The 27,419-nt window shown below is 35.8% G+C and overlaps 1 protein-coding gene across 1 annotated transcript; it reads left to right on the plus strand.

Annotated features, from left to right (window-relative positions):
- On the plus strand, positions 1–27,333 carry LOC103463360 (complement factor H-like). The gene is made up of 31 exons (XM_081605827.1): positions 1–212; positions 326–508; positions 612–717; positions 802–878; positions 1,978–2,160; positions 3,011–3,193; positions 3,322–3,516; positions 3,634–3,813; positions 4,529–4,696; positions 6,387–6,554; positions 6,811–6,981; positions 7,072–7,257; positions 8,709–8,879; positions 9,055–9,240; positions 9,669–9,878; positions 10,465–10,650; positions 11,809–11,998; positions 12,751–12,770; positions 14,218–14,328; positions 15,708–15,890; positions 15,995–16,189; positions 16,307–16,486; positions 17,185–17,352; positions 19,044–19,211; positions 19,468–19,638; positions 19,729–19,914; positions 23,786–23,956; positions 24,132–24,317; positions 24,746–24,955; positions 25,546–25,731; positions 26,894–27,333. The coding sequence occupies exons 1-31, from the start codon at positions 143–145 to the stop codon at positions 27,085–27,087; spliced, it is 5,142 nt and encodes a 1,713-aa protein (XP_081461953.1). The 5' UTR covers positions 1–142; the 3' UTR covers positions 27,088–27,333.
- The last annotated feature ends 86 nt before the right edge of the window (positions 27,334–27,419 follow it).

Consider the following 27,419-nt stretch of genomic DNA (forward strand, 5'->3'; position numbering starts at 1 on the left):
AGGCTGAACCCACTTGTGCAATCATTGAGCAATCTTCTTTCCTCTCTCTCTCTCTCTTGTGAAATCCACGGCTCCTTCTCTGTATAACAGTGTAGCCGTCTGTGGTGCCTCGCTGTTTGGTGGTTCAGAGCAGAAGGTTAAAATGCACATGATAACGAGAAGCTGCGTCCTACTGCTGTGGTCGCAGTTATTGACTTCTGTAACATGCCAAGGTAAGTCCTAGTACTTCTGCTCGTATTTTTCAATTTTAAAGTATTTTGCATTTATTGTTTGATGATTTGTTATTGATATAAACCCACTGACATTGTTTGTTGCCGTCACACAGACTGTACACGTGAACAGTTTCTTAACAGCCGTCACTTTGATTCAAATTTTGACATAAGTGGTTTGGATGCCACTTACAGCGGAGGAAAACAAGTGAGAGTTCCCTGCAGTGTTGGCTACACTGGCTTTTTCAAGCTGATCTGTACTGAGGGGAACTGGGAGCCTTCTGGCAGAAAATGTGAACGTAAGTTTAAAACGTTTTTCATTCATTCTGCCACTTTTACCTGACTTTTTTCTCCCGCTACAGAATATTTACCCATGTTTTGTTCTTGTCCCAATATTTTAAGCGAAATCCTGCGGACATCCCGGAGATGCACAATTTGCAGATTTCCGACTTGTGGTCGGAGATGATTATGTGTTTGGATCTCAGATTGTTTACGAGTGCAACCCAGGGTATGATAAGATAAAATAAGGTCCTTTCTCTTTGTGAGTTTTGTTGTGAGTATTCTTACAACTCTCATTAAAAACTTTTTACAGTTATCACATGGTCAGTCGGTCAAGCCGCAGGCGCTGCTTGGCAGATGGCTGGGATGGGACCATCGCAGTGTGTGAAGGTATGAGTTGAATATGAAGTTAATTTTTGGTCAATATAAATAAGGCACCACTTTCATTTAGAAGCAAAGCCTGTAGCAAAGCAGTTTGTGAGTCTTTTCAATTGCCTCTAAGGTTGCAAACTGCTTGTCAAAGAAGAAACACCCTGAATAAATTTATGACGTGAGGAAGTGATCAGTAGCTGCTTCTCCACTGAACATATAATTGCGCAATTTGACATTTCGAGAATAAATAAAATTTAGTTTAATGGAATTTTTCTTTTTTGAAAAAAAAAGTCTTTTTCATTAAAAAAATGTTGGCATTAGAATGAGGAGGTTTTTTTTGGCTATATCAAAATTGGTTTATTTCACAAAACTGCAATGGAAGTACCTTTTTGTCGCATCTCACAAGTTACATTTTCAACAACAGGATATTACCACTGGTACAAACCATGAAGAAGAAGACGACAGGAAGTAGTTGAGGATCTGAGCGCAGCATGTTTTTCTATGGCTTTACTGAACAAACTTATTCAAGTGACTTTAATTTCATTCCTTTGCGCACATTTCTAATGGAAACATAGCTACTGATCAGAACTAAACAAAATGAGGCAGCATTTAAAACCTTTAAATCAGAATGGAATACATTATTGTTTACTTTGTCACACTGTAAAAACACAAAGTCTTACCAACGACTTTTATGTTTTTAGTGCACTGTCAGATTATTTCACTTATAACAAAACATTTGTCCTATATGTGAAATAACCTGCCAGTGGAACTAGTACTTTTTCATCAATGTTATGGAATTACTGGCTTAAACCAAGCTCCAATGTATCGTAATAAAAGGTTGCGTGTAAGTTAGTTTTGTCTTATTTTGAGTATTTAGTAAGATTTTGTGTTTTTGCAGTGTAGAGCCTCACAAAGAAATGGTTTGCCTGATCTCTGATACAATTGATGCATGAATTATAAAATTGCATCATAACATTTTTGTATTTTTATGTAATGCCATTCAAATCAATGTTGGTATTTATATAGCTTTTCTTTTGATTTTATGTATTTATTTACTTTTTTATCGCTATGTGTATAAAGCTTTCCTTGTCTTGTGTTTCAATTTTTGTCATTCCAGCCACGAAATGTCCAGTCGTTCATGCAGACAATAATGTACAGATTTTAGGGGATGCGGAAGAAGCCACTACTGGAAATGTTGTTCGGTTTAGCTGCAAGTCACGTGCTGAAGTCTTGTATGGGTCACAAGAGATTTATTGCAAGGATGATGGAGAGTGGAGTGGCCCGGCTCCGAAATGCAAAGGTATAGCAAGATGTCGAAACTAAAAATCACCAACAATTTTAAAAGCTGTCTTTTGAATATAGCATTATTCAAGATATGTTTTAACTTAGCAGCATAAGTTTAAAACAGATAAAAGCAAAATTCAAGACTCTAATAATGTATGTTAATACTTTGAACTATATTTGATACAATTTACTAAAGGAAGGGAGTATTTTTTCAGGCAAAACGTGCAATTTTATAGTACAATCAACAAACTATGTTACGTTTAGTTGTTATAAAAATGTTATACAAACAAAATTTAAAAGAAATGTAATTTTACAATTTGACGCCTGGAACTTGGCCTCTGCCTCTTTAAGAACCTTCTACTCTTTCTGACATTTCGCCTTCAGCATGTCATCAAAACAATCTTATCCTTTATGGCTTTTATGGCCATTCTTAGGAGCGTTGGACTGAGAAGTAATTCATAATTTGAGCTCAGCAGATTCACAATCCTACTGGGTGTTTGCCAATTGCTGCTGCCGCTAGTCTGGAGGAGCTGAGTAGGGAAGAAGTGAGGGACAGGTGGTCTGTTAGGTGGAAGCTGGAGAGTAAACGTTGAGGCACTCTGGAATGGCTGCCATGGCAGATTCAAGGATTTTTAAAAATGCATTAAAAGAATAAAAGCAACACTTCATGTATGTTTTGTTGACTGAATAACAACATAATACAATAAAACACTCAAAAGAGTTGATTTTATATAGCACCTCCCTACATGCCTCCTTAATATGTTTTAACAACAAGCCAATCAAATCTCAAACTGATTGAAAGGCATAATTATCAGTCTTTCCATTAGAATTGCACTTCTGTTAATGCTTGTGCTTTATATCAACAGCAATAAGATGCTCCGTCCCTCAGATTGAACATGGCCGTGTGGTTGGTACCGCTCAGGAGTACCAAGAAAATGAAATCTTAGATTTTAGATGTGATCCAAGATATAAACGGGCTGATGAGAGAACTCCAAGATGCACAAAATTTGCAGGAAAAGCCGACTGGAGTCCCACACCTGCATGTAAACGTGAGTGTGATCTCAGTAACAACAACAAATGATTTGATTGCAATGAAAAGTAACGTCTGAGGTACACATATGAAGTGTGTCTCCTTCTAACAAACTGACAAATAATGATAAATGTCCAATGATTCCAGCAATTAAATGTGAACTGACTCTGGCATCAATCCCTGGGACGACCTACGACCCTCCATACAAAAACATGTTTTCACCTGAAGAAACGGTGAGAGTCACATGTGGGGAGAAACACTGGATTCTGGACATGCAAACAACGGTGGCTGATGTTACTTGTGGAATCCGTGGAGACTGGAATACGAATCCGATATGCCAAGGTATTAAAACACAGAAGCCATCAATTTATTTAGTTAAAAAAGTCTTTGTGTTGTTTCATTAGTCCTATGTATGATTTCAACTGTTTGAATAAAAAATGTATTTTTCTCCCACTCCAGAGGTTACATGCCCACGATACATACAAGAATCATATTTGTATCGTTCTGTTAATGCTTGGGGCAGAAATAAAATAGGGGACAGAGTATGGTATGACTGTGCCTACAACTACGATGCTGTAAATTCAGACAATATGGCGACGTGCACCAGAGAGGGATGGACACCGAAACCACTTTGTCGTGGTACTGTTCACTTTAAATGCTCTTTTGTTGTTTTACTATAAAACTATGTTTGCATTTCATTTCCCTGGCCACTTTGCACGAAAGACTTCATAATCTTGAAAACAAAATCTTTGTAAATTATCCTCTTTACTTTAAAAAATAAGGCGGTAAAGAGAGGAGTCCCTCTGTGGATTATTTTGTGACAGCTGCAGTGAAGCAGTTATCTGAAGGTGGAGTCAAATTTCAAGAAACAAACAACCTGAACAGAAAGCAATTTGGCAAAACACTTCATTTATTAATTAAAAAATAGATTCTTGTACTAAAATGTGAACAATAAAACACTAACATTGATGGTTGTCCATTTAAACTCAATTTCTTGGCCAAGTAGAAACAAAAAATGTCATTTTTATGAATATTATGATTTGTAATAAAAAAAATATAGATACTGAATATTTTTCAGGACTCACTATTGGATAAACGCGTGATGTTTCTATATACCCAAAATGATTTTGCTAAATCTTTTGATGAAATAAATGTTCAAGGGAGCAACACAAAAATCTCAAACAGCAAAAAAGCAGAAAAATAAACATATCAATTAATAACTACAACAGTGTCAAGTGCTCCTCTAGTAAAATTTATCTTAACATTTTGTTGCATTTAGATTCTTCCTTATTATCTTTTTGTTAGCAAATATCATGCAGCTAAACTCCATGTTTAATGTTATTTTCTTCATCAGGGAGACAGTGTGAAAACCCTAACATTGAAAACTCCAGAATTACCAGAGGTAGAAAAAGCACTTACTACAACGGTGACCGACTCACATACCAATGTGTGGGAGGGAATCAGGAATCTGTTACTATCACCTGTGAACGAGGAGCCTGGGTAGGGATAAAACCATGTGCAGGTAAGAACATTTGTGAGTAATTTAATTGTGTTTTAAGAATTATTGTGAGAACCTTGTCATGGGTTGAAAGGCACTCAGGATTGACCCTTTGCAACTACAAAGCGCCATGTTGGACATCGGAAGTGACAATCGGGAGTATTGAACAAAGCACTTAAGTTGTTTTCCCAAAATGAATAAACTGGAAAGTTGCTTTTGCCAGTTTATTCATGGTTTCTGCTTGTTCAAGTGGAGCTAATTTGTCTGTGAATGTAACACACCTGGTTGGGGCTCATAGACGGCGGTTTTACAGAAGCTAGAAACAACTAGCTTACAAACCAACCAACTGACCCGTTCCTCCTCTCTCCTGACTTGTGGATCAAATTACCTACTTTGCCTGAATTCACACCACAGGATTTATGTCACTATGTCAAACACCCTTAAACCAGAGCAGCCTTAAAAATGTACAAAACACAGGCAGAGCTATAGGAGGGACTGGGGGGGCGACAGCCCTCCAGTCCTGGGCCTGGGGGGGACACCGGATGGGAGGCATAATATGACTTCAGAGATCCAAGTCTGTATCACATCTGATGAGAGCTGGAGAAGCTGGGCCCTCTCCTGTTGAGTATGGTGTATGTAGATTATAAAAAAAAAAGAAGAAAAAAAGTGTCCCCCTGTAGATCATATAGCAGGCTGCCCCAGTCACTGTTGACTCATGGTTGCTAAAAACTTTACAAGACCGACTCATTTTTGAGGCATAGTGGGTGTAAAATATTGAATTCAATGTTGTGCCACATGACTGGCTTTATTTTCATTAACTTTATGACATACAAATTTACAAGTTGATATCGTCTCCAAGTGTATTCTGGGTAAAACACGTCACCAACCATCCGCAACATCATCATCAGTCAGATATTTAGGAACAGATTGTAAACTAGGTAGACTGGAGTATTTTTAAGAGAAATATGAGTGGCTTTTATTGGTATTTTATAAAATTATGTTTTTATGAGCTTTGTTATTTTGGGTACAAAGGGCCCGGTCACCCTGCATCTTTCCTCGTCATAAAATGAAATGACAAGTTTGGTTTTCACCATTGTGCAGCCGACCACACAATTTTTACTACAAGATCAACCGAATAAAAGCAACATAAGGCCGCCTCATGTACGATTTTTCACAGGCTTTACAGGAACGTATAAGTTGTTTTGACGTCCATGACGGAGCGGGCCGAGCTCGAAGAGAGTGACGTCACGTGCAAAGGGTCAATATCTAAAAGCATTTGAATTTGAAGAAAGTTTTAAAAAAACTTATTTTTATTTATTTACTTCAAACATAATAGCAGTGTAAAATAACACACATAAACAAGGAGTGGAAATTACACATTTTTTGTACCACAATAATCTTAACATGCTCGGAAAGGAGTAGGAAGAAGTAAGAAACATTAAAAATACTTTTTCATTACTCCAGCATTTATTAAACATCATTTTAATTTATGACATCAGAACAGTTCATTTAAATATCTGGTAACAGCTGCATAGATTTAATTCAAGTATCCATACATGATGATTTGGGGATATTTAAGATGTTAACAGCCAAATTAGCTTGACTTGAACAAGAAGTAATAAAATCAGGCCTCGAAGGTGGATACATATTAGTTGCATTTATCTTTTGACCCCTGCAACTAGAATATGGCTTCTGTTTTCTGAATCATTAACAGATGTGAGACTTTGCCAAAAACCTGAAATTACAAATGGATTTGCAGTTGAACCCAGTAAAGGCACAATTTACTACGCATGTAATGAAAATTTCAAACTTCCTACCAAAAGCTGGTGGGGTCATGCCAAATGTGAAGACGGTGCGTTTGGCCAACTTCATTCATGTATAGGTAATTCATCTCTATTTTCTCTTGGACATAATTTTACTCCTATGAATTTAACCAAATGCAATGCTTCCAATTAGCTAAACATCAGACTCTTTATAAATTATAAATTAGTCAGAGTTTTTGTATATGTAATGTTTTATTTTCAATGATTCTATAAAGTAAGTTAGCTGGAAACATGTTTTTTTTATTTTGTAGTACATTTAGTGTAACAATCTTGATGCATTATTGACATGCATGTTTGGTCAATGCTGTCTTAAAGCAAAGACATCGTGTGGAGAGGTTTCTGCAATTTCCAATGGAAAAGTAACCATTTCAAGGTCACGTGCTACGATTGAATGCAATGAAGGATACGTTGCAGAGATTGCTGAACTAACTTGTGACAATGGAAGATGGAATTATCATGACTTTACACCAAAAACAATCTGCCGTGGTGAGACATCCAGATCATTTTAAAATACTCACATGATTAAATTTTACAACGATTTTAATTAGAATTTTACATATTTTTTATGTCTTGCAGCAACTGCTGAACACTGTGGCCCACCACCCAAAGTTGAGAATGCAGTTGTCACCATTTCATACCAGAAGGAATACTTGCATGGCTCCTCTGTGACTTATCAGTGCCGTGACAAATATAGGATGGAGGAAGAAGGCTCCATTACATGCAACGCTGGGAAATGGGAAACGAGAAACATCACATGTGTCCGTATGTGCATATTTCATTCAAAATGTTCTTAAAACATTATTAATGGCATTGTTTTAGGCCTGTGAGTAACACACCGTTTAGCCAACTGATTTCCCATTTCTTCCTCATGTGTTAAGATTTCCTCCCTTTCTACGTCTGTTTAATACTTGTAATCAAACCATTTCATTCCATTTCGTGTCTGCATTATTTCTGCAGATAAAATCTGAGAAACATGAAACTTGCAGAAAATTTCACTAAGCCGTAGTTTATTAAAATTACACCAAAATATATGACAGATTATGATCTAATTGGACCAAATGAAGTCTGACTGGATTCCTGCCAGTAGATATTATTAATCATTAAACTTCTATTTTCATTAAACCAATTGTAAAATATACAAATTACTTTAATTTTGTGGTTTACCAATCATATAAAAAACATTTAAGTTGTAGGCATGAACTGAAGCACATCCCATATAAAACATGCCTCATCTGTTTGGATGGCACCATCCAGATATGGCAAACTACCAAAAGGTATGAAATGACAAAGAGGCTGAATTAATATAAAAAAAAATATATATATATATATATATATATTTAAAAGCCAATTTTAGAATAGTTCAGCTTATTTTGAAACCTAAAATGCAAACTTACCTGTTATCTGACTGAATGTTTTTTCATCTTGGCAAAAAAGGCTAAATTATGCCCTCCTTTATGTTACCCATTGTTCATAACATGTAGATTTATTCAACAGAGTATTACTGAAAAGTTTGTTTATTTCAGTATTGAAACTCAATTCACTTATTGAGACAAATTATGTTGTATTCAATTCAGGTGATTTTCCACTTACTCTGAATGGAAACATTACATCGGACAAGCATTTTAATACAGAAACGAGGGTATTTATAATACCTTCTTAAAGATTATTTTGAAAATGTATATTTAATCTGACAAACGAGCTTCATCAGAGAATTTGGCACTCGGACACCGGCGGAAGACGTGCGTGCTGAGAATCACAGCGGGCTTAAATGATCGGCTCGAACGAAGCTCAGGTAGGTCTTCCCCCGGGCCCAGTCACTGGTGGTGGAGCGGAGCTTGGAGAGAGGAGTCTTGAAGGGACCTGGAGGCGTCTGGGAGGCTGGTGGTGGAAACGGGGAGGAGGTGGGTTGAAGCACAACTGAAGAGGGTGGATCTGTGGTTGCTTCGTCTTTTGAAGGAGCTCTTGCCAGGTGATTGGATCGAGGTAGAAACGTGGTGCGTCCTGATTGGCTGGGGTGAAGGCGTGGTGATAAGTGATGCCGGAAGAGTCTTACAGGTTGAATTTCCGCTGAGGGCTTCATGATTTGCAATTAAAATCAGAGCTCTGTGTAAGCAAACCAAAATAAGGCTTTAAAAGTGATTTAGAGGAGTGGCCGTCCTTTGAAATAACCTCTATGATGCAAATTTTAACAAAACTGTCTTGATGTGTTTCAGCTTTATGTGAGAAGCTCAGTGACCAACGACTGATAGTGAGGGCAGACATGATTAAAGAAAGATACTTGGCAGGAGACGTGGTTCAGTATGCGTGCAGTGCACCTGGTGCCAATGAAGGAGGCAACGCAACATGTGAGAATGGCAAGTGGACAACATCCGAAGAATGTCCAAGTAAGAGGAAATGGAGCTAAAAACAGGAAAAATGGAATTTAGTTTTTTATTTTTACATGACTTCAAGAAATTTTGTAGGTTTCTACAAAATTGACAGATGCACTTTTTACTACTTATTTAATAACAGAATTGTTAGTTAAAAATTGTTTCCTCTGGTCTGCTCTGGTTTTCTCAGATGTTCCTTGTAAAGTTGAGCCATTGAGTGTCGGACTGAGACGTGTTGGAAGTGCATCCAAAACTCTAGTGAATCCTGGACAGAAATTACGTTTTTTGTGTGAAGATGAGTACGATATGGAGGGTTCTGATGAAGTTCAGTGTTTAGACACGGGGAAGTGGAATGGCCCGTTTCCAACCTGCTCTGGTGTGTTCACTTCCTATTTGGTTCAGCTTGCAAACACAGAACCAATCCACTTATACAATGCCTTTAACATCAATGAATTTTAAAAATAACTTTCACTTTGACTTTGTCTTATGTTTAAAATTAATCCTTAATGTCACTGCAAAAATATTTCAATTTGCATGCATTGTTGTAAAGCAACATTTACATTTGTGATGGTTAAAATCCTTGATTAACACTTCTATCACGTAGTTGACAATCTCACTCTTTATTGCCATTTTCATAAAAGTGATATGTAATGTAATTATGACTTTATGGGGTAATTGATTAATTTAAATTAACAAATTTATAATTACTGTTTTTAAAAAGAAGATTTTACTGTTAAAATTGGTGTTTGTTTCCCTGAGTTATGACATATTTTGCTTATTTTGTAAACTTCTGTTCTTTGGCAGAGAAATGCAGAATACCAAACCTACCAGAAAATGTTCGCATCACTTCATCTGTACAAGACAATGTTATAAGTAAAGGAGATACATTGTCATTTGCCTGTCGTCAACAAGGACACATCATGCAAGGGAGTTCAACAAGTCGTTGTGTGGGAAATGGAGAGTGGAGCACGCCCGTGCCTCAGTGTTCAGAAGCCCGGAACACTGACCACTCACGTAAATCACTTCTTGTCTTACTCTTTTCTTGAACATGTTTTTATCCTAACTATATTTATTTAAGGTGTCAGCATTTACACTCTGATACATTTAATTAAAATATATTTAACTAAGTGCCACTCTGGTTAACATGTTTAAAAACACTAGACAGCACCAGACAGGAAGGTGAATCACATGGTGTTTATTTCTGATTGTAAGTTCAATTTTGTGATCAACTGCTGGACATTAGTATGTTTAGCTAAGGGAAGCTACAATTTCAGCTTTTTAACAGCACAGACTTTTCTTTTTCAACAAAAATTCCCCACATGGAGCAAAATAAAAAAACATGAAATTTTCAAAGTCTTCAGTTAAAGCAACATTTAAGTATAAACAGTAATATAATGACATAAAAAGAAAACAGATTTTGACTCATTGTACTCTTTGTAGATGTAGAAAAGTCCCTGCAGTGTTCTAGATTAAATGTCATGGGCAGCAATTCATTGTTTATGTTAGGATGCAAATAACTAATAATATATTCCTTAAATAATATAAGCTTAATAAAGCACATTCTGAAACTAATTTTTTCTCATTGTTCACATTCTTTCAGCTGTTATGCATTGTTCAGCACCACCACCTCTTGAAAATGGAGACACCAAGTCAATAATCAGCTCAGATGCAGTTTTTCAAACTCGTGAAAAAGTTGAATATGTCTGTTATAATAAGTACATAATGCAGGGAGACCCATTTCAAACCTGCGACAAAGGCGTATGGAAAGGAAACATGAGATGCCTGAGTAAGTTAAATTTGAACATTTCACTTTGCACACTGTGATATTTCTGCTGTTCTAATTATGTACTTAGAAACCACTGCTGCTTATTAATCTTCCAGCTGCGATCAATAATAATAAAATGTACAAATTAAACCAGAAACCCTATTTTTAAAGAATGGTTTTTACATTGTTTAAAATGATTAAAAATAAATAAAAGGCAAACATTAAGTTATCTGTACATTCGGAGTATCTAGAAATAGTATACATGTTCAGAATTATGATCAAATGTATTGATAAGAAATAAATAACTACTTGAGAACAGTAAAAGGTAAAGAATAACAAAACTAAAAGCATTTTTGTGTCCAAAACAGAGATTATACAATCAGAAGTTCTCAATGAGAAAAAATATAATTCTACAACCTTAAAACATCTATTTTAATTTAGAAAAAAAATCCCAAAGGCTTTACTTCTCAACCCCTGAGAAATCTATAAATTATCATTTAAAACATTTTAAAGATGAAACCTTTCAGTTATTTTGCTTTAAAAGAAAAATGAAAACAATCACCCTTCTCAAAAGCTCAGGAACATTTTGAAGAAATATGTTTTATGCATTTTTTTTTAAATAAAAATTTATAATTTTAAAAAATATATTTATAAAATTATATTTTTATTGGTGTTTATTTTCTAATTTCCGTATTATCCTATTTTACACGTTAACTGGAGATTTGCACCAGCAACCCTGCTGACCCCACTAAGGGACAAGTGTGTAAAGAAAATGGATGGATGGATGGATCCTATTTTATACACTCCTTAAATTTCTGGAAATGTTGTTTATCTGATTGTACAAACAAATGATATAAACTTAAATGTTTTTACTAATAAAAACAAATGTTTTGTTAGTAAAAACGTTTAAAAAAAGAATTCAGCTTGTATGGTTTTAATAACGTGAAAAAGGTTGGAACATTTTGTAGTTATTGTGATTCATGATTAAATAGAAAAGAAGCTAAATGTAAAAAATAAGATGCAGAGGCTTATTTAGCCGTGACTTCAGCTTAGAAACAGAATATGCTCCCCACAACATTTGGTAAATATTTAAAAGCAAATGTACAAATATTGGCAAGTATGTATTTTATTAGTTCATGAAACAAAGTTAATTCTATTTTACCGTTTTTTGTTTTTCAGAACCCTGCACTGTGAACCAAGAAGTATTGCGTAGCCATGGTCTTCTGTTTAGACATGGTAGCGAAACAAAGTTGTATGCACCACATGAAGATCACATTACATTTGCTTGTGAAAGGGGTAAAAGTCATGTTGGCGCTGTGCCGTTGCGTGTTCAGTGTAATGATGGTCAGATGCCCCTGCCCACCTGCCAGTAAATGTTTTCAGGGAGCAAAATATAAACATTTAATCACAAAAATATGTAAACTACTATGGAACATCAAAATGCTCAAAATTAAACAAATAAATACTGCATTGTAAAACAAGAAACTACGTTAATAAATAATGGATAAAAATATGACAATGAAATTGTGAAATAACTGAAAGAATATTAAATTTTATGCTCATTGTGAATTTTTTTTTTTTTTAATAAAACATTCACTGTGATTTTTACCCCAATAGTATCTATTGCTGTTGTGTCAGTTTTCTTTATTTTCTGCAGCTTTATGGAGGACCAAAACTGACATAAGAAATAAAAGCATAAATATATATTTAGTTTTTCTTTGTCCTTACACTTGAGTTTCCGTCAAGAAATGTATATATTTTCTTGTTCATTTCCCCTACACATACGATTTTGTCAAGAAAAGTAGATATTTTGTTTTGTCTTTTCCTTATACAAGCCCTCCTTTTGTCATTGCCTCCTGCTTCGCCTATTTCTGTTTCGCCTTTTGCTGCTTCTCCGTGTGCATCTTTATGTTAATGAGGAGAGCTGCCTTCTCTCCTATTGGCCAGTAGAGCTTTGGAAACAACGTCACAGCTTTAGACGTTGTGGGGCGTTTACGTCTCGCGCAGTCGCTCGGTGCATGATTTATGCACAGACCAAAAGAAACTTTGTCCCGGTGGTTTTATTGTGTTACCGACTGCAGTGAAGTTAGTTTCGAGTTGGATATTCCGATGTCCACCTAGCAAGCGGCACTTAGCTCAAGGTTGATCCGATTTATGAACGATCATTTCGGCCAGCCGTTCTCCCTCCTCCCTCCTCAGCGCTCGGAGGTTCACTTAAGGACAGTCAACAAATTTCCAAACCAAATGTCAAACAAATGTTAATAAATGACCTGTCTTTTCACCAACTGATACAAAAAATGGTAAATCATGCTTTTACATGAGACGCAGTGCCCTCTATTAAAATGTCAAGTCATATTCAATATTTTAAATAATTTTAATATTAAATATGTTTTCTTCAGTAACTTCCATATTGTGTGCCACATTGACTAGAAATTAGTGTGTAATTGTTGTACTAAACTGTAAATATGAGACACATGCATGTTTATTCCATTTTAACTCAATTTTATTTTTGTTACCTTTTTTTTGGTTTAAATTTAGTATTTCTCTTCAATAGCGTCTAGGTCATGTGACCTATTGAGTCAAAATCAGTGTGAAAGTTTGGACTATTCAAGTTTTTACATGACTTTTATCAGCAAAACTTTTAATTTTTGTATATTGTAATACATCCATCAATCCAGTTTCTTACACCATTGTCCCTCAGTGGGGTCGGGAGGGTTGCCGGTGCCGATCTCCAGCTAACGTTCCGGGCGAGAGGCGGGGTTCACCCTGGACAGGTTGCCAGTCTGTCACAGGGCAACACAGAGACAGACAGGACACACAACCATGCACACACACTCACACCTAGGGAGAATTTGGAGAGGCCAATTAACCTGACAGTCATGTTTTTGTACTGTGTGAGGAAGCCGGAGTACCCGGAGAAAACCCACCATGCACAGGGAGAACATGCAAACTCCATGCAGAAAGACCCCAGGTCGAGAATTGAACCCAGAACCTTCTTGCTGCAAGGCAACAGCTCTACCAACTGCTATGCCACTGTGCAACCCTATCGTAATACATTTCTCAGCATTTGCTAGAGAGCTATATGTAAAATTTTGTTTGAGAGAACTACATAAAACAGTGTTCTTTAGACATTGATCATCATCTGACCACTAAACTGCTTTAGTTTCACAATATTGAGTCCGATGTTCCACTGTCCTTCATGAAAACAAGGTAAAGGTGCCAGGGGATTTTAAATAAACATTCGCAAGATAACCAAGCAAACAAAAATGTACATGATTGACTAAGTTCAGACAGAAATGTTGGCTTAATAATAAACAATCCAGTCTGACCTTCAAAAGTTGATAAGCAAAACAAAATCTCAAGATTCTTAGAAATAATCAGTAGCTTAAAGGCAAAGCCTATATTTAAACAGAGAAGATTCACATAACTGTTTTAAAAAAAGAAATTTAATTCTTGATAAATGTGTGAGGTTGTTAGACTAAATGAGTGGTGGGTTCATCGTGGCAGAAGAAAAAACAGTGACGTAAATGTGGGCTGTCCATGTCACCCTTTTGAGCTGCAGCTGAATTAAAAATGGGACAACCTAAGTAAACTTCTCCTCAGAAAACATCAAGTCAGCACAGGCAATGAAGCCTCTGTGGTTTATGTTCCTGGTTCTCCAGGTGTTTCTAAACGTGGAATTTTCCTGGTCCCAGAATGGTAAGAAACTGTTTTATATTAACGTTTTAAAGCCATTGTTATAGAAAACACACATAAAGCTTTAGTTCAGGCAACTTTATTTATATAGCACCTTTCAGACTCAATCTGCTAATTTATATAGAAGTTAGAAAAATGCATCAAACCGACTAAGATTAAAAAGGTAAAAATAAAGAAAACAATTAAGAGTCTTCTATTTTAAAAGAGGTCACAGTCTTAGTACTCCTACAGTGAACAGGAAGCTTATTCCAGATTTGTGGTGCATAAAAAGTCCAATAAAGAAACATTTTATGTAATCTTGAATGTTTTTTATTATTTGTATATTTCTGCATTTTAAATAGCAACTGATAAAATAATAAATATTATTCTTCTTATTGTTCTTTTCTCTTGCACCAACATATTTTAAGACATTGTTTTGCCCTTATTCTAGTAGTGTTTTATTTAACATTTTTGATCCCAACACACCGCTACATTAACTGCATTGAAAGATTAATGCATGTTGAGTGTTAGTCATTACACATTAATATTATTATTATTAACTATGACTTTTGTAGTTAATTTTATGCCAAAGGGGGACGTGGGGGAGTTGGACTTTAAACACAGTTTTGTAACTAGTATGCCTCAAAAACTATAAACTTTTTATAGACGCTAATGTGGAGAAAAAGTAGTTTATAGTTCATTGTTTTAAATTCAGCTTCATAATGTCAGATCTTTTTTAAATCAGCCAGCATAATCTAGATCAGAACCACAGCCAATGGAAACACTCTGCAATATAAATTCTATGTGAAAATTATTTACACATAATTTACTAAAGTAATTATGCAATATCCCCTAAATTTTTATGTATGCACACATTTTTCTCTGTCCTACTTACTGCCTGTTCACTTGTTTTTTAAAACCTGTTTGAAATAAACAAATACAAATACCACAGATACTTCTATTCCAAAAAAAATAAATAACACCAGTAAAATTAAGTACTGGTGCTATTTACTTGTTTACAAGTAGAAACAAAAAAAGTCATTTTTATGAATATTATGATTTGTAATAAAAAAAATATAGATACTGAATATTTTTCAGGACTCACTATTGGATAAACGCGTGATGTTTCTATATACCCAAAATGATTTTGCTAAATCTTTTGATGAAATAAATGTTCAAGGGAGCAACACAAAAATCTCAAACAACAAAAAAGCAGAAAAATAAACATATCAATTAATAACTACAACAGTGTCAAGTGCTCCTCTAGTAAAATTTATTTTAACACACCTCCTTAATATGTTTTAACAACAAGCCAATCAAATCTCAAACTGATTGAAAGGCATAATTATCAGTCTTTCCATTAGAATTGCACTTCTGTTAATGCTTGTGCTTTATATCAACAGCAATAAGATGTTCCGTCCCTCAGATTGAACATGGCCGTGTGGTTGGTACCGCTCAGGAGTACCAAGAAAATGAAATCTTAGATTTTAGATGTGATCCAAGTTATAAACGGGCTGATGAGAGAACTCCAAGATGCACAAAATTTGCAGGAAAAGCCGACTGGAGTCCCACACCTGCATGTAAACGTGAGTATGATCTCAGTAACAACAACAAATGATTTGATTGCAATAAGGAATAAAATCTTCTTCTAACAAACTAAAAAATAATGATATATGTCCAATGATTCCAGCAATTGAATGTGAACTGACTCTGGCATCAATCCCTGGGACGACCTATGACCCTCCATACAAAAACATGTTTTTACCTGAAGAAACGGTGAGAGTCACATGTGGGGAGAAACACTGGATTCTGGACACGCAAACAACGGTGGCTGATGTTACTTGTGGAATCCGTGGAGACTGGAATACGAATCCGATATGCCAAGGTATTAAAACACAGAAGCCATCAATTTATTTAGTTAAAAAAGTCTTTGTGATGTTTCATTAGTCCTATGTATGATTTCAACTGTTTGAATAAAAAATGTATTTTTCTCCCACTCCAGAGGTTACATGCCCACGATACATACAAGAATCATATTTGTATCGTTCTGTTAATGCTTGGGGCAGAAATAAAATAGGGGACAGAGTATGGTATGACTGTGCCTACAACTACGATGCTGTAAATTCAGACAATATGGCGACGTGCACCAGAGAGGGATGGACACCGAAACCACTTTGTCGTGGTACTGTTCACTTTAAATGCTCTTTTGTTGTTTTACTATAAAACTATGTTTGCATTTAATTTCCCTGGTCACTTTGCACGAAATACTTCATAATCTTGAAAACAAAATCTTTGTAAATTATCCTCTTTACTTTAAAAAATAAGGCGGTAAAGAGAGGAGTCCCTCTGTGGATTATTTTGTGACAGCTGCAGTGAAGCAGTTATCTGAAGGTGGAGTCAAATTTCAAGAAACAAACAACCTGAACAGAAAGCAATTTGGCAAAACACTTCATTTATTAATTAAAAAATAGATTCTTGTACTAAAATGTGAACAATAAAACACTAACATTAATGGTTGTCCATTTAAACTCAATTTCTTTGCCAAGTAGAAACAAAAAATGTCATTTTTATGATTATTATGATTTGTAATAAAAAAAATATAGATACTGAATATTTTTCAGGACTCACTATTGGATAAACGCGTGATGTTTCTATATACCCAAAATGATTTTGCTAAATCTTTTGATGAAATAAATGTTCAAGGGAGCAACACAAAAATCTCAAACAGCAAAAAAGCAGAAAAATAAACATAATAATTAATAACTACAACAGTGTCAAGTGCTCCTCTAGTAAAATTGCATTTAGATTCTTCCTTATTATCTTTTTGTTAGCAAATATCATGCAGCTAAACTCCATGTTTAATGTTATTTTCTTCATCAGGGAGACAGTGTGAAAACCCTAACATTGAAAACTCCAGAATTACCAGAGGTAGAAAAAGCACTTACTACAACGGTGACCGACTCACATACCAATGTGTGGGAGGGAATCAGGAATCTGTTACTATCACCTGTGAACGAGGAGCCTGGGTAGGGATAAAACCATGTGCAGGTAAGAACATCTTTGAGTAATTTAATTGTGTTTTAAGAATTATTGTGAGAACCTTGTCATGGGTTGAAAGGCACTCAGGATTGACCCTTTGCAACTACGAAGCGCCATGTTGGACATCGGAAGTGACAATCGGGAGTATTGAACAAAGCACTTAAGTTGTTTTCCCAAAATGAATAAACTGGAAAGTTGCTTTTGCCAGTTTATTCATGGTTTCTGCTTGTTCAAGTGGAGCTAATTTGTCTGTGAATGTAACACACATGGTGGGGGCTGATAGACGGCGGTGTTTACAGAAGCTAGAAACAACTAGCTTACAAACCAACCAACCGACGCGTTCCTCCCCTCTCCTGACTTGTGGATCAAATTACCTACTTTGCCTGAATTCACACCACAGGATTTATGTCACTATGTCAAACACCCTTAAACCAGAGCAGCCTTAAAAATGTACAAAACACAGGCAGAGCTATAGGAGGGACTGGGGGGGCGACAGCCCTCCAGTCCTGGGCCTGAGTGGGGGGGGGCACCGGATGGGAGGCATAATATGACTTCAGAGATCCAAGTCTGTATCCCATCTGATGAGAGCTGGAGAAGCTGGGCCCTCTCCTGTTGAGTATGGTGTATGTAGATTATAAAAAAAAGAAGAAAAAAAGTGTCCCCCTGTAGATCATATAGCAGGCTGCCCCAGTCACTGTTGACTCCTGGTTGCTAAAAACTTTACAAGACCGACTCATTTTTGAGGCATAGTGGGTGTAAAATATTGAATACAATGTTGTGCCACATGACTGGCTTTATTTTCATTAACTTTATGACATACAAATTTACAAGTTGATATCGTCTCCAAGTGTATTCTGGGTAAAACACGTCACCAACTATCCGCAACGTCATCATCACTCAGATATTTAGGAACAGATTGTAAACTAGGTAGACTGGAGTATTTTTAAGACAAATATGAGTGGCTTTTATTGGTATTTTATAAAATTATGTTTTCATGAGCTTTGTTATTTTGGGTACAAAGGGCCCGGTCACCCTGCATCTTTCCTCGTCATAAAATGAAATGACAAGTTTGGTTTTCACCATTGTGCAGCCGACCACACAATTTTTACTACAAGATCAACCGAATAAAAGCAACATAAGGCCGCCTCATGTACGTTTTTTCACAGGCTTTACAGGAACGTATAAGTTGTTTTGACGTCCATGACGGAGTGGGCTGAGCTCGAAGAGAGTGACGTCACGTGCAAAGGGTCAATATCTAAAAGCATTTGAATTTGAAGAAAGTTTTAAAAAAACTTATTTTTATTTATTTACTTCAAACATAATAGCAGTGTAAAATAACACACATAAACAAGGAGTGGAAATTACACATTTTTTGTACCACAATAATCTTAACATCGGAAAGGAGTAGGAAGAAGTAAGAAACATTAAAAATACTTTTTCATTACTCCAGCATTTATTAAACATCATTTTAGTTTATGACATCAGAACAGTTCATTTAAATATCTGGTAACAGCTGCATAGATTTAATTCAAGTATCCATACATGATGATTTGGGGATATTTAAGATGTTAACAGCCAAATTAGCTTGACTTGAACAAGAAGTAATAAAATCAGGCCTCGAAGGTGGATACATATTAGTTGCATTTATCTTTTGACCCCTGCAACTAGAATATGGCTTCTGTTTTCTGAATCATTAACAGATGGGAGACTTTGCCAGAAACCTGAAATTACAAATGGATTTGCAGTTGAACCCAGTAAAGGCACAATTTACTACGCATGTAATGAAAATTTCAAACTTCCTACCAAAAGCTGGTGGGGTCATGCCAAATGTGAAGACGGTGCGTTTGGCCAACTTCATTCATGTATAGGTAATTCATCTCTATTTTCTCTTGGACATAATTTTACTCCTATGAATTTAACGAAATGCAATGCTTCCAATTAGCTAAACATTAGACTTTTTATAAATTATAAATTAGTCAGAGTTTTTGTATATGTAATGTTTTATTTTCAATGATTCTATAAAGTAAATTAGCTGGAAACATGTTTTTTTTATTTTGTAGTACATTTAGTGTAACAATCTTGATGCATTATTGACATGCATGTGTTGTCAATGCTGTCTTAAAGCAAAGACATTGTGTGGAGAGGTTTCTGCAATTTCCAATGGAAAAGTGACCATTTCAAGGTCACGTGCTACGATTGAATGCAATGAAGGATACGTTGCAGAGATTGCTGAACTAACTTGTGACAATGGAAGATGGAATTATCATGACTTTACACCAAAAACAATCTGCCGTGGTGAGACATCCAGATCATTTTAAAATACTCACATGATTAAATTTTACAACGATTTTAAATAGAATTTTACATATTTTTTATGTCTTGCAGCAACTGCTGAACACTGTGGCCCACCACCCAAAGTTGAGAATGCAGTTGTCACCATTTCATACCAGAAGGAATACTTGCATGGCTCCTCTGTGACTTATCAGTGCCGTGACAAATATAGGATGGAGGAAGAAGGCTCCATTACATGCAACGCTGGGAAATGGGAAACGAGAAACATCACATGTGTCCGTATGTGCATATTTTATTCAAAATGTTCTCAAAACATTATTAATGGCATTGTTTTAGGCCTGTGAGTAACACACCGTTTAGCCAACTGATTTCCCATTTCTTCCTCATGTGTTAAGATTTCCTCCCTTTCTACGTCTGTTTAATACTTGTAATCAAACCATTTCATTCCATTTCGTGTCTGCATTATTTCTGCAGATAAAATCTGAGAAACATGAAACTTGCAGAAAATTTCACTAAGCCGTAGTTTATTAAAATTACACCAAAATATATGACAGATTATGATCTAATTGGACCAAATGAAGTCTGACTGGATTCCTGCCAGTAGATATTATTAATCATTAAACTTCTATTTTCATTAAACCAATTGTAAAATATACAAATTACTTTAATTTTGTGGTTTACCAATCATATGAAAAACATTTAAGTTGTAGGCATGAACTGAAGCACATCCCATATAAAACATGCCTCATCTGTTTGGATGGCACCATCCAGATGTGGCAAACTACCAAAAGGTATGAAATGACAAAGAGGCTGAATTAATATAAAAAAAAAAATATATATATATATATATATATATATATATATATATATATATATATATATATATATATATATATATATATATATATATAGAGGCTCAGATCTACCACACCAGACAAGACCCAAGGTGTAGGTTGTGCAAGGAGGCCCCTGAGACAGTCCAGCACATAATAGCAGGGTGCAAGATGCTGGCAGGGAAAGCGTACATGGAACGACATAACCAAGTGGCGGGCATAGTGTACAGGAACATCTGTGCAGAATATGGACTGGAAGCCCCGAGATCAAAGTGGGGAACACCCCCAAAAGTGGTGGAGAATGACCGAGCTAAGATCCTGTGGGACTTCCAGATCCAGACAGACAAGATGGTAATGGCGAACCAACCGGACATTGTGGTGGTGGATAAAGAACAGAGGAAAGCCGTTGTGGTGGATGTAGCAATACCAAGTGACTACAACATCAGGAAAAAGGAGCATGAGAAATTGGAGAAATACCAGGGCCTCAGGGAGGAACTGGAAAAGACCTGGAAGGTGAAGACCACAGTGGTGCCTGTGGTCATTGGGGCCCTCGGGGCAGTCACCCCCAAACTGGAGCAGTGGCTCAAACAGATCCCAGGAACAACATCAGACATCTCAGTCCAGAAATGTGCAGTTCTAGGCACAGCCAAGATACTGCACAGAACCCTCAAGCTCCCAGGCCTCTGGTAGAGGACCCGAGCTCAGAGGATGAAACAGACCACCCGCGGAGGGTGAGAAGGAAATTTTTATATATATATATATTTTTATTTTTTTTTTTTTTTTTTAAAGCCAATTTTAGAATAGTTCAGCTTATTTTGAAACCTAAAATGCAAACTTACCTATTATCTGACTGAATGTTTTTTCATCTTGGCAAAAAAGGCTAAATTATGCCCTCCTTTATGTTACCCCATTGTTCATAACATGCAGGTTTATTCAACAGAGTATTACTGAAAAGTTTGTTTATTTCAGTATTGAAACTCAATTCACTTATTGAGACAAATTATGTTGTATTCAATTCAGGTGATTTTCCACTTACACTGAATGGAAACATTACATGGACAAGCATTTTAATACAGAAACGAGGGTATTTCTAATACCTTCTTAAAGATTATTTTAAAAAGGTATATTTAATCTGACAAACGAGCTTCATCTGAATGCATATTCTAGTTCACTGAATATCACTGTATACGTTTCTTTCCCTCAAATAACATAAAAGAAGCAAATAAAAAAATACGAAGGTTTCATAAAAACTGTCCAGTAAGAACTGCAGTGTGAAAAATTAGTAAAAAGAAATGAGAAATTGGAGTAATGACATTTCAATCTGTAGAGACTCACACAGAGAGAGAAACAGCAGTTAGACCATTTTATTGGACAGAGAATTTGGCGCATGGACACCGGCGGAAGACGTGCGTGCTGAGAATGATCGGCTCGAACGAAGCTCAGGTAGGTCTTCCCCCGGGCCCAGTCACTGGTGGTGGAGCGGAGCTTGGAGAGAGGAGTCTTGAAGGGACCTGGAGGCGTCTGGGAGGCTGGTGGTGGAAACGGGGAGGAGGTGGGTTGAAGCACAACTGAAGCGGCTGGATCTGTGGTTGCTTCGTCTTTTGAAGGAGCTCTTGCCAGGTGATTGGATCGAGGTAGAGAGGTGGTGCGTCCTGATTGGCTGGGGTGAAGGCGTGGTGATATGTGATGCCGGAAGAGTCTTACAGGTTGAATTTCCGCTGAGGGCTTCATGATTTGCAATTAAAATCAGAGCTCTGTGTAAGCAAACCAAAATAAGGCTTTAAAAGTGATTTAGAGGAGTGTTTTTCAACCACTGTTCCGCGGCACACTAGTGTGCCGTGAGTGATCGTCAGGTATGCCGTGGAAATTATTAAATTTCACTACGGTACCGTATTTTTCGGACTAACAGCTGCTACTTTTTTCCTTAACTTTGAACCATGCGGATTGTAGCCCGCTGTGGCTTTTGTGTGGATTTTTCTTCAACCACCAGGGGGCTCTCTAGCAGGAAGTGAATCATTAGAAGTCAAAATTTTAAATCAAAGAAGAACGGCTAATTTTCATTTAGAACAAGCACATGCTAGCAGCAGGCACGACGGAGAAATGTTTTCAAACTCGTATCATGCAGCTTTTAAGTTGAGGGTTGTCGATCTGGCACTACAGGAGGGAAATAGAGCCGCTGCACTTAAGCTCGGTGTGAACGAAACCATGGTTCGGCTTTGGAGACGGAGGGCTGCGTCCAGCAGATTTATTAGGACGCCGCCCTCTGCTGGGTCCTAATGGAAAACCGAGAGCAGCTTCCAGTTTTTATTTTATTTTATTTTTTTAATTGAGGGTGCTAGTATGGTGCGCTCTATAGTCCGAAAAATACGGTAATTGGTTTTAAAAGATTTTTTGAAAATGAATTGTCTGCAAATAATGACATCTTCGAGTATCTGCTGTAGTAGTAGCAGCGGCGTAATCATGTTCTTACCACTAGATGGCAGTAGGTACGGAGCATTTTACATTAAAACAAGAGAATTAGTGATGCATGAATGTTACAGGTAGCGGTGAGAGCACTGAATCTAGAAAGACTGTGATGACAGTGATGGAAAAGACAGTGAAGCTCAGCAGTAGTTAGAAAGAACATGAGTCCATTTCCCACAACATGTCTGTGTGAAGTGAGCTTCTCAAGCCTGGTTACTATAAAAACTAAAACCAGAGACAGACTGGGAGCTGTTGAGGAAGAGCTTTGTCTTTCTTCAATTTCTGCCAGTAAATCAGCTGTTTTCATCCAAACATGCACAGGTTTCACACTAGCTGGGTAAAATATACAGATATTGACATTTTGTACATGCAACTCTTCATATTGTAACAGTGAATATGAAGTGAATTGTTTCCCAAATATTATTGCTTCTTTCAGAATAAGAATTATTTTCTGTATTCTGGCTATAATAATGCTTGTGGATTAGTTTGTAAAACACTTTGACGTTTTCTACAACTTCTTTAAATTTAACACCACAGTGTTGTGGCCGTTCAGGTGTATTTTTGAAGTGGACATGTTAAGTGCAATTTGAAATAAGAAATGTAAAATGTGATAAAAATACATTTTAGTGTTTATTTGATTCCTATTCAGACTTTGATAAGAATGACTATATATAGGCGGCCACAGAGTATCTTTATTTCCATTTTTAGTTGGTGGTGTGCCTCGGGATTTTTTCAATTAAAACAGTGTACCTTGACTCAAAAATGGTTGAAAAACACTGATTTAGAGGAGTGGCCGTCCTTTGAAATAACCTCTATGATGCAAATTTTAACAAAACTGTCTTGATGTGTTTCAGCTTTATGTGAGAAGCTCAGTGACCAACGACTGATAGTGAGGGCAGATATGATTAAAGAAAGATACTTGGCAGGAGACGTGGTTCAGTATGCGTGCAGTGCACCTGGTGCCAATGAAGGAGGCAACGCAACATGTGAGAATGGCAAGTGGACAACATCCGAAGAATGTCCAAGTAAGAGGAAATGGAGCTAAAAACAGGAAAAATGGAATTTAGTTTTTTATTTTTACATGACTTCAAGAAATTTTGTAGGTTTCTACAAAATTGACAGATGCACTTTTTACTACTTATTTAATAACAGAATTGTTAGTTAAAAATTGTTTCCTCTGGTCTGCTCTGGTTTTCTCAGATGTTCCTTGTAAAGTTGAGCCATTGAGTGTCGGACTGAGACGTGTTGGAAGTGGATCCAAAACTCTAGTGAATCCTGGACAGAAATTAAGTTTTTTGTGTGAAGATCAGTACGACATGGAGGGTTCTGATGAAGTTCAGTGTTTAGACACGGGGAAGTGGAATGGCCCGTTTCCAACCTGCTCTGGTGTGTTCACTTCCTATTTGGTTCAGCTTGCAAACACAGAACCAATCCACTTATACAATGCCTTTAACATCAATTAATTTTAAAAATAACTTTCACTTTGACTTTGTCTTATGTTTAAAATTAATCCTTAATGTCACTGCAAAAATATTTCAATTTGCATGCATTGTTGTAAAGCAACATTTACATTTGTGATGGTTAAAATCCTTGATTAACACTTCTATCACGTAGTTGACAATCTCACTCTTTATTGCCATTTTCATAAAAGTGATATGTAATGTAATTATGACTTTATGGGGTAATTGATTAATTTAAATTAACAAATTTATAATTACTGGTTTTAAAAAGAAGATTTTACTGTTAAAATTGGTGTTTGTTTCCCTGAGTTATGACATATTTTGCTTATTTTGTAAACTTCTGTACTTTGGCAGAGAAATGCAGAATACCAAACCTACCAGAAAATGTTCGCATCACTTCATCTGTACAAGACAATGTTATAAGTAAAGGAGATACATTGTCATTTGCCTGTCGTCAACCTGAGCTCATCATGCAAGGGAGTTCAAGAAGTAGGTGTTTGGGAAATGGAGAGTGGAGCACGCCCGTACCTCAGTGTTCAGAAGCCCGGAACACTGACCAATCACGTAAATCACTTCTTGTCTTACTCTTTTCTTGAACATTTTTTATCCTAACTATATTTATTTAAGGTGTCAGCATTTACACTCTGATACATTTAATTAAAATATATTTAACTAAGTGCCACTCTGGTTAACATGTTTGAAAACACTAGACAGCACCAGACAGGAAGGTGAATCACATGGTGTTTATTTCTGATTGTAAGTCCAATTTTGTGATCAACTGCTGGACATTAGTATGTTTGGCTAAGGAAAGCTACAATTTCAGCTTTTTAACAGCACAGACTTTTCTTTTTCAACAAAAATTCCCCACATGGAGCAAAATAAAAAAACATGAAAGTCTTTTTTCAAAGTCTTCAGTTAAAGCAACATTTAAGTATAAACAGTAATATAATGACATAAAAAGAAAACAGATTTTGACTCATTGTACTCTTTGTAGATGTAGAAAAGTCCCTGCAGTGTTCTAGATTAAATGTCATGGGCAGCAATTCATTGTATATGTTAGGATGCAAATAACTAAAAATATATTCCTTAAATAATATAAGCTTAACAAAGCACAATCTCAAACTAATTTTTTCTCACTGTTCACATTCTTTCAGCTGTTATGCATTGTTCAGCACCACCACCTCTTGAAAATGGAGACACCAAGTCAATAATCAGCTCAGATGCAGTTTTTCAAACTCGTGAAAAAGTTGAATATGTCTGTTATAATAAGTACACAATGCAGGGAGACCCATTTCAAACCTGCGACAAAGGCGTATGGAAAGGAAACATGAGATGCCTGAGTAAGTTAAATTTGAACATTTCACTTTGCACACTGTGATATTTCTGCTGTTCTAATTATGTACTTAGAAACCACTGCTGCTTATTCATCTTCCAGCTGCGATCAATAATAATAAAATGTACAAATTAAACCAGAAAACCTTTTTTTTAAGAATGGTTTTTACATTGTTTAAAATGATTAAAAATAAATAAAAGGCAAACATTCAGTTATCTGTACATTTGGAGTATCTAGAAATAGTATACATGTTCAGAATTATGATCAAATGTATTGATAAGAAATAAATAACTACTTGAGAACAGTAAAAGGTAAAGAATAACAAAACTAAAAGCATTTTTGTGTCCAAAACAGAGATTATACAATCAGAAGTTCTCAATGAGAAAAAATATAATTCTACAACCTTAAAACATCTATTTTAATTTAGAAAAAAAAATCCCAAAGGCTTTACTTCTCAACCCCTGAGAAATCTATAAATTATCATTTAAAACATTTTAAAGATGAAACCTTTCAGTTATTTTGCTTTAAAAGAAAAATGAAAACAATCACCCTTCTCAAAAGCTCAGGAACATTTTGAAGAAATATGTTTTATGCATTTTTTTTTAAATAAAAATTTATAATTTTAAAAAATATATTTATAAAATTATATTTTTATTGGTGTTTATTTTCTAATTTCCGTATTATCCTATTTTACCCTTTAACTGGAGATTTGCACCAGCAACCCTGCTGGCCCCACTAAGGGACAAGGGTGTAAAGAAAATGGATGGATGGATGGATCCTATTTTATACACTCCTTAAATTTCTAGAAATGTTGTTTATCTGATGGTACAAACAAATGACATAAACTTAAATGTTTGTTTTTACTAATAAAAACAAATGTTTTGTTAGTAAAAACTTATCAAAAAGAATTCAGCTTGTATGGTTTTAATAACGTGAAAAAGGTTGGAACATTTTGTAGTTATTGTGATTCATGATTGAACAGAAAAGAAGCAAAATGTAAAAAATAAGATGCAGAGGCTTATTTAGCTGTGACTTCAGCTTAGAAACAGAATATGCTCCCCACAACATTTGATAAATATTTAAAAGCAAATGTACAAATATTGGCAAGTATGTATTTTATTAGTTCATGAAACAAAGTTAATTCTATTTTACCGTTTTTTGTTTTTCAGAACCCTGCACTGTGAACGAAGAAGTATTGAGTAGCCATGGTCTTCAGTTTAGATATGGTGGCGAAACAAAGTTGTATGCCCCACATCGGGATTACATTACATTTGCTTGTGAAAGGGGTAAAAGACGTGTTGGCGCTGTGCCGTTGCGTGTTCAGTGTAATGATGGTCAGATGCCCCTGCCCACCTGCCAGTAAATGTTTTCAGGGAGCGAAATATAGACATGTAATCACAAAAATATGTAAACTACTATGGAACATCAAAATGCTCAAAATTAAACAAATAAATACTGCATTGTAAAACAAGAAACTACATTAATAAATAATGGATAAAAATATGACAATGAAATTGTGAAATAACTGAAAGAATATTACATTCTATGCTCATTGTGAAATTTTTTTTTTTTTAATAAAACATTCACTGTGATTTTTACCCCAATAGTATCTATTGCTGTTGTGTCAGTTTTCTTTATTTCCTGCAGCTTTATGGAGGACCAAAACTGACATAAGAAATAAAAGCATAAATATAT

The sequence above is a fragment of the Poecilia reticulata genome, chromosome 4 (assembly GCF_904066995.2).
Source record: "Poecilia reticulata chromosome 4, P_reticulata-male-v2, whole genome shotgun sequence".
NCBI lineage: Eukaryota > Metazoa > Chordata > Actinopteri > Cyprinodontiformes > Poeciliidae > Poecilia > Poecilia reticulata.

Excerpts from the sequence above, each read along its gene's own strand:
- LOC103463360 (XM_081605827.1), top strand. The coding sequence starts at position 143 with ATGCACATGATAACGAGAAGCTGCGTCCTACTGCTGTGGTCGCAGTTA. Across the intron at positions 213-325 it reads GACTTCTGTAACATGCCAAG|ACTGTACACGTGAACAGTTT; the intron begins GTAAGTCCTAGT and ends GCCGTCACACAG. Across the intron at positions 4,697-6,386 it reads AGGGATAAAACCATGTGCAG|ATGTGAGACTTTGCCAAAAA; the intron begins GTAAGAACATTT and ends AATCATTAACAG.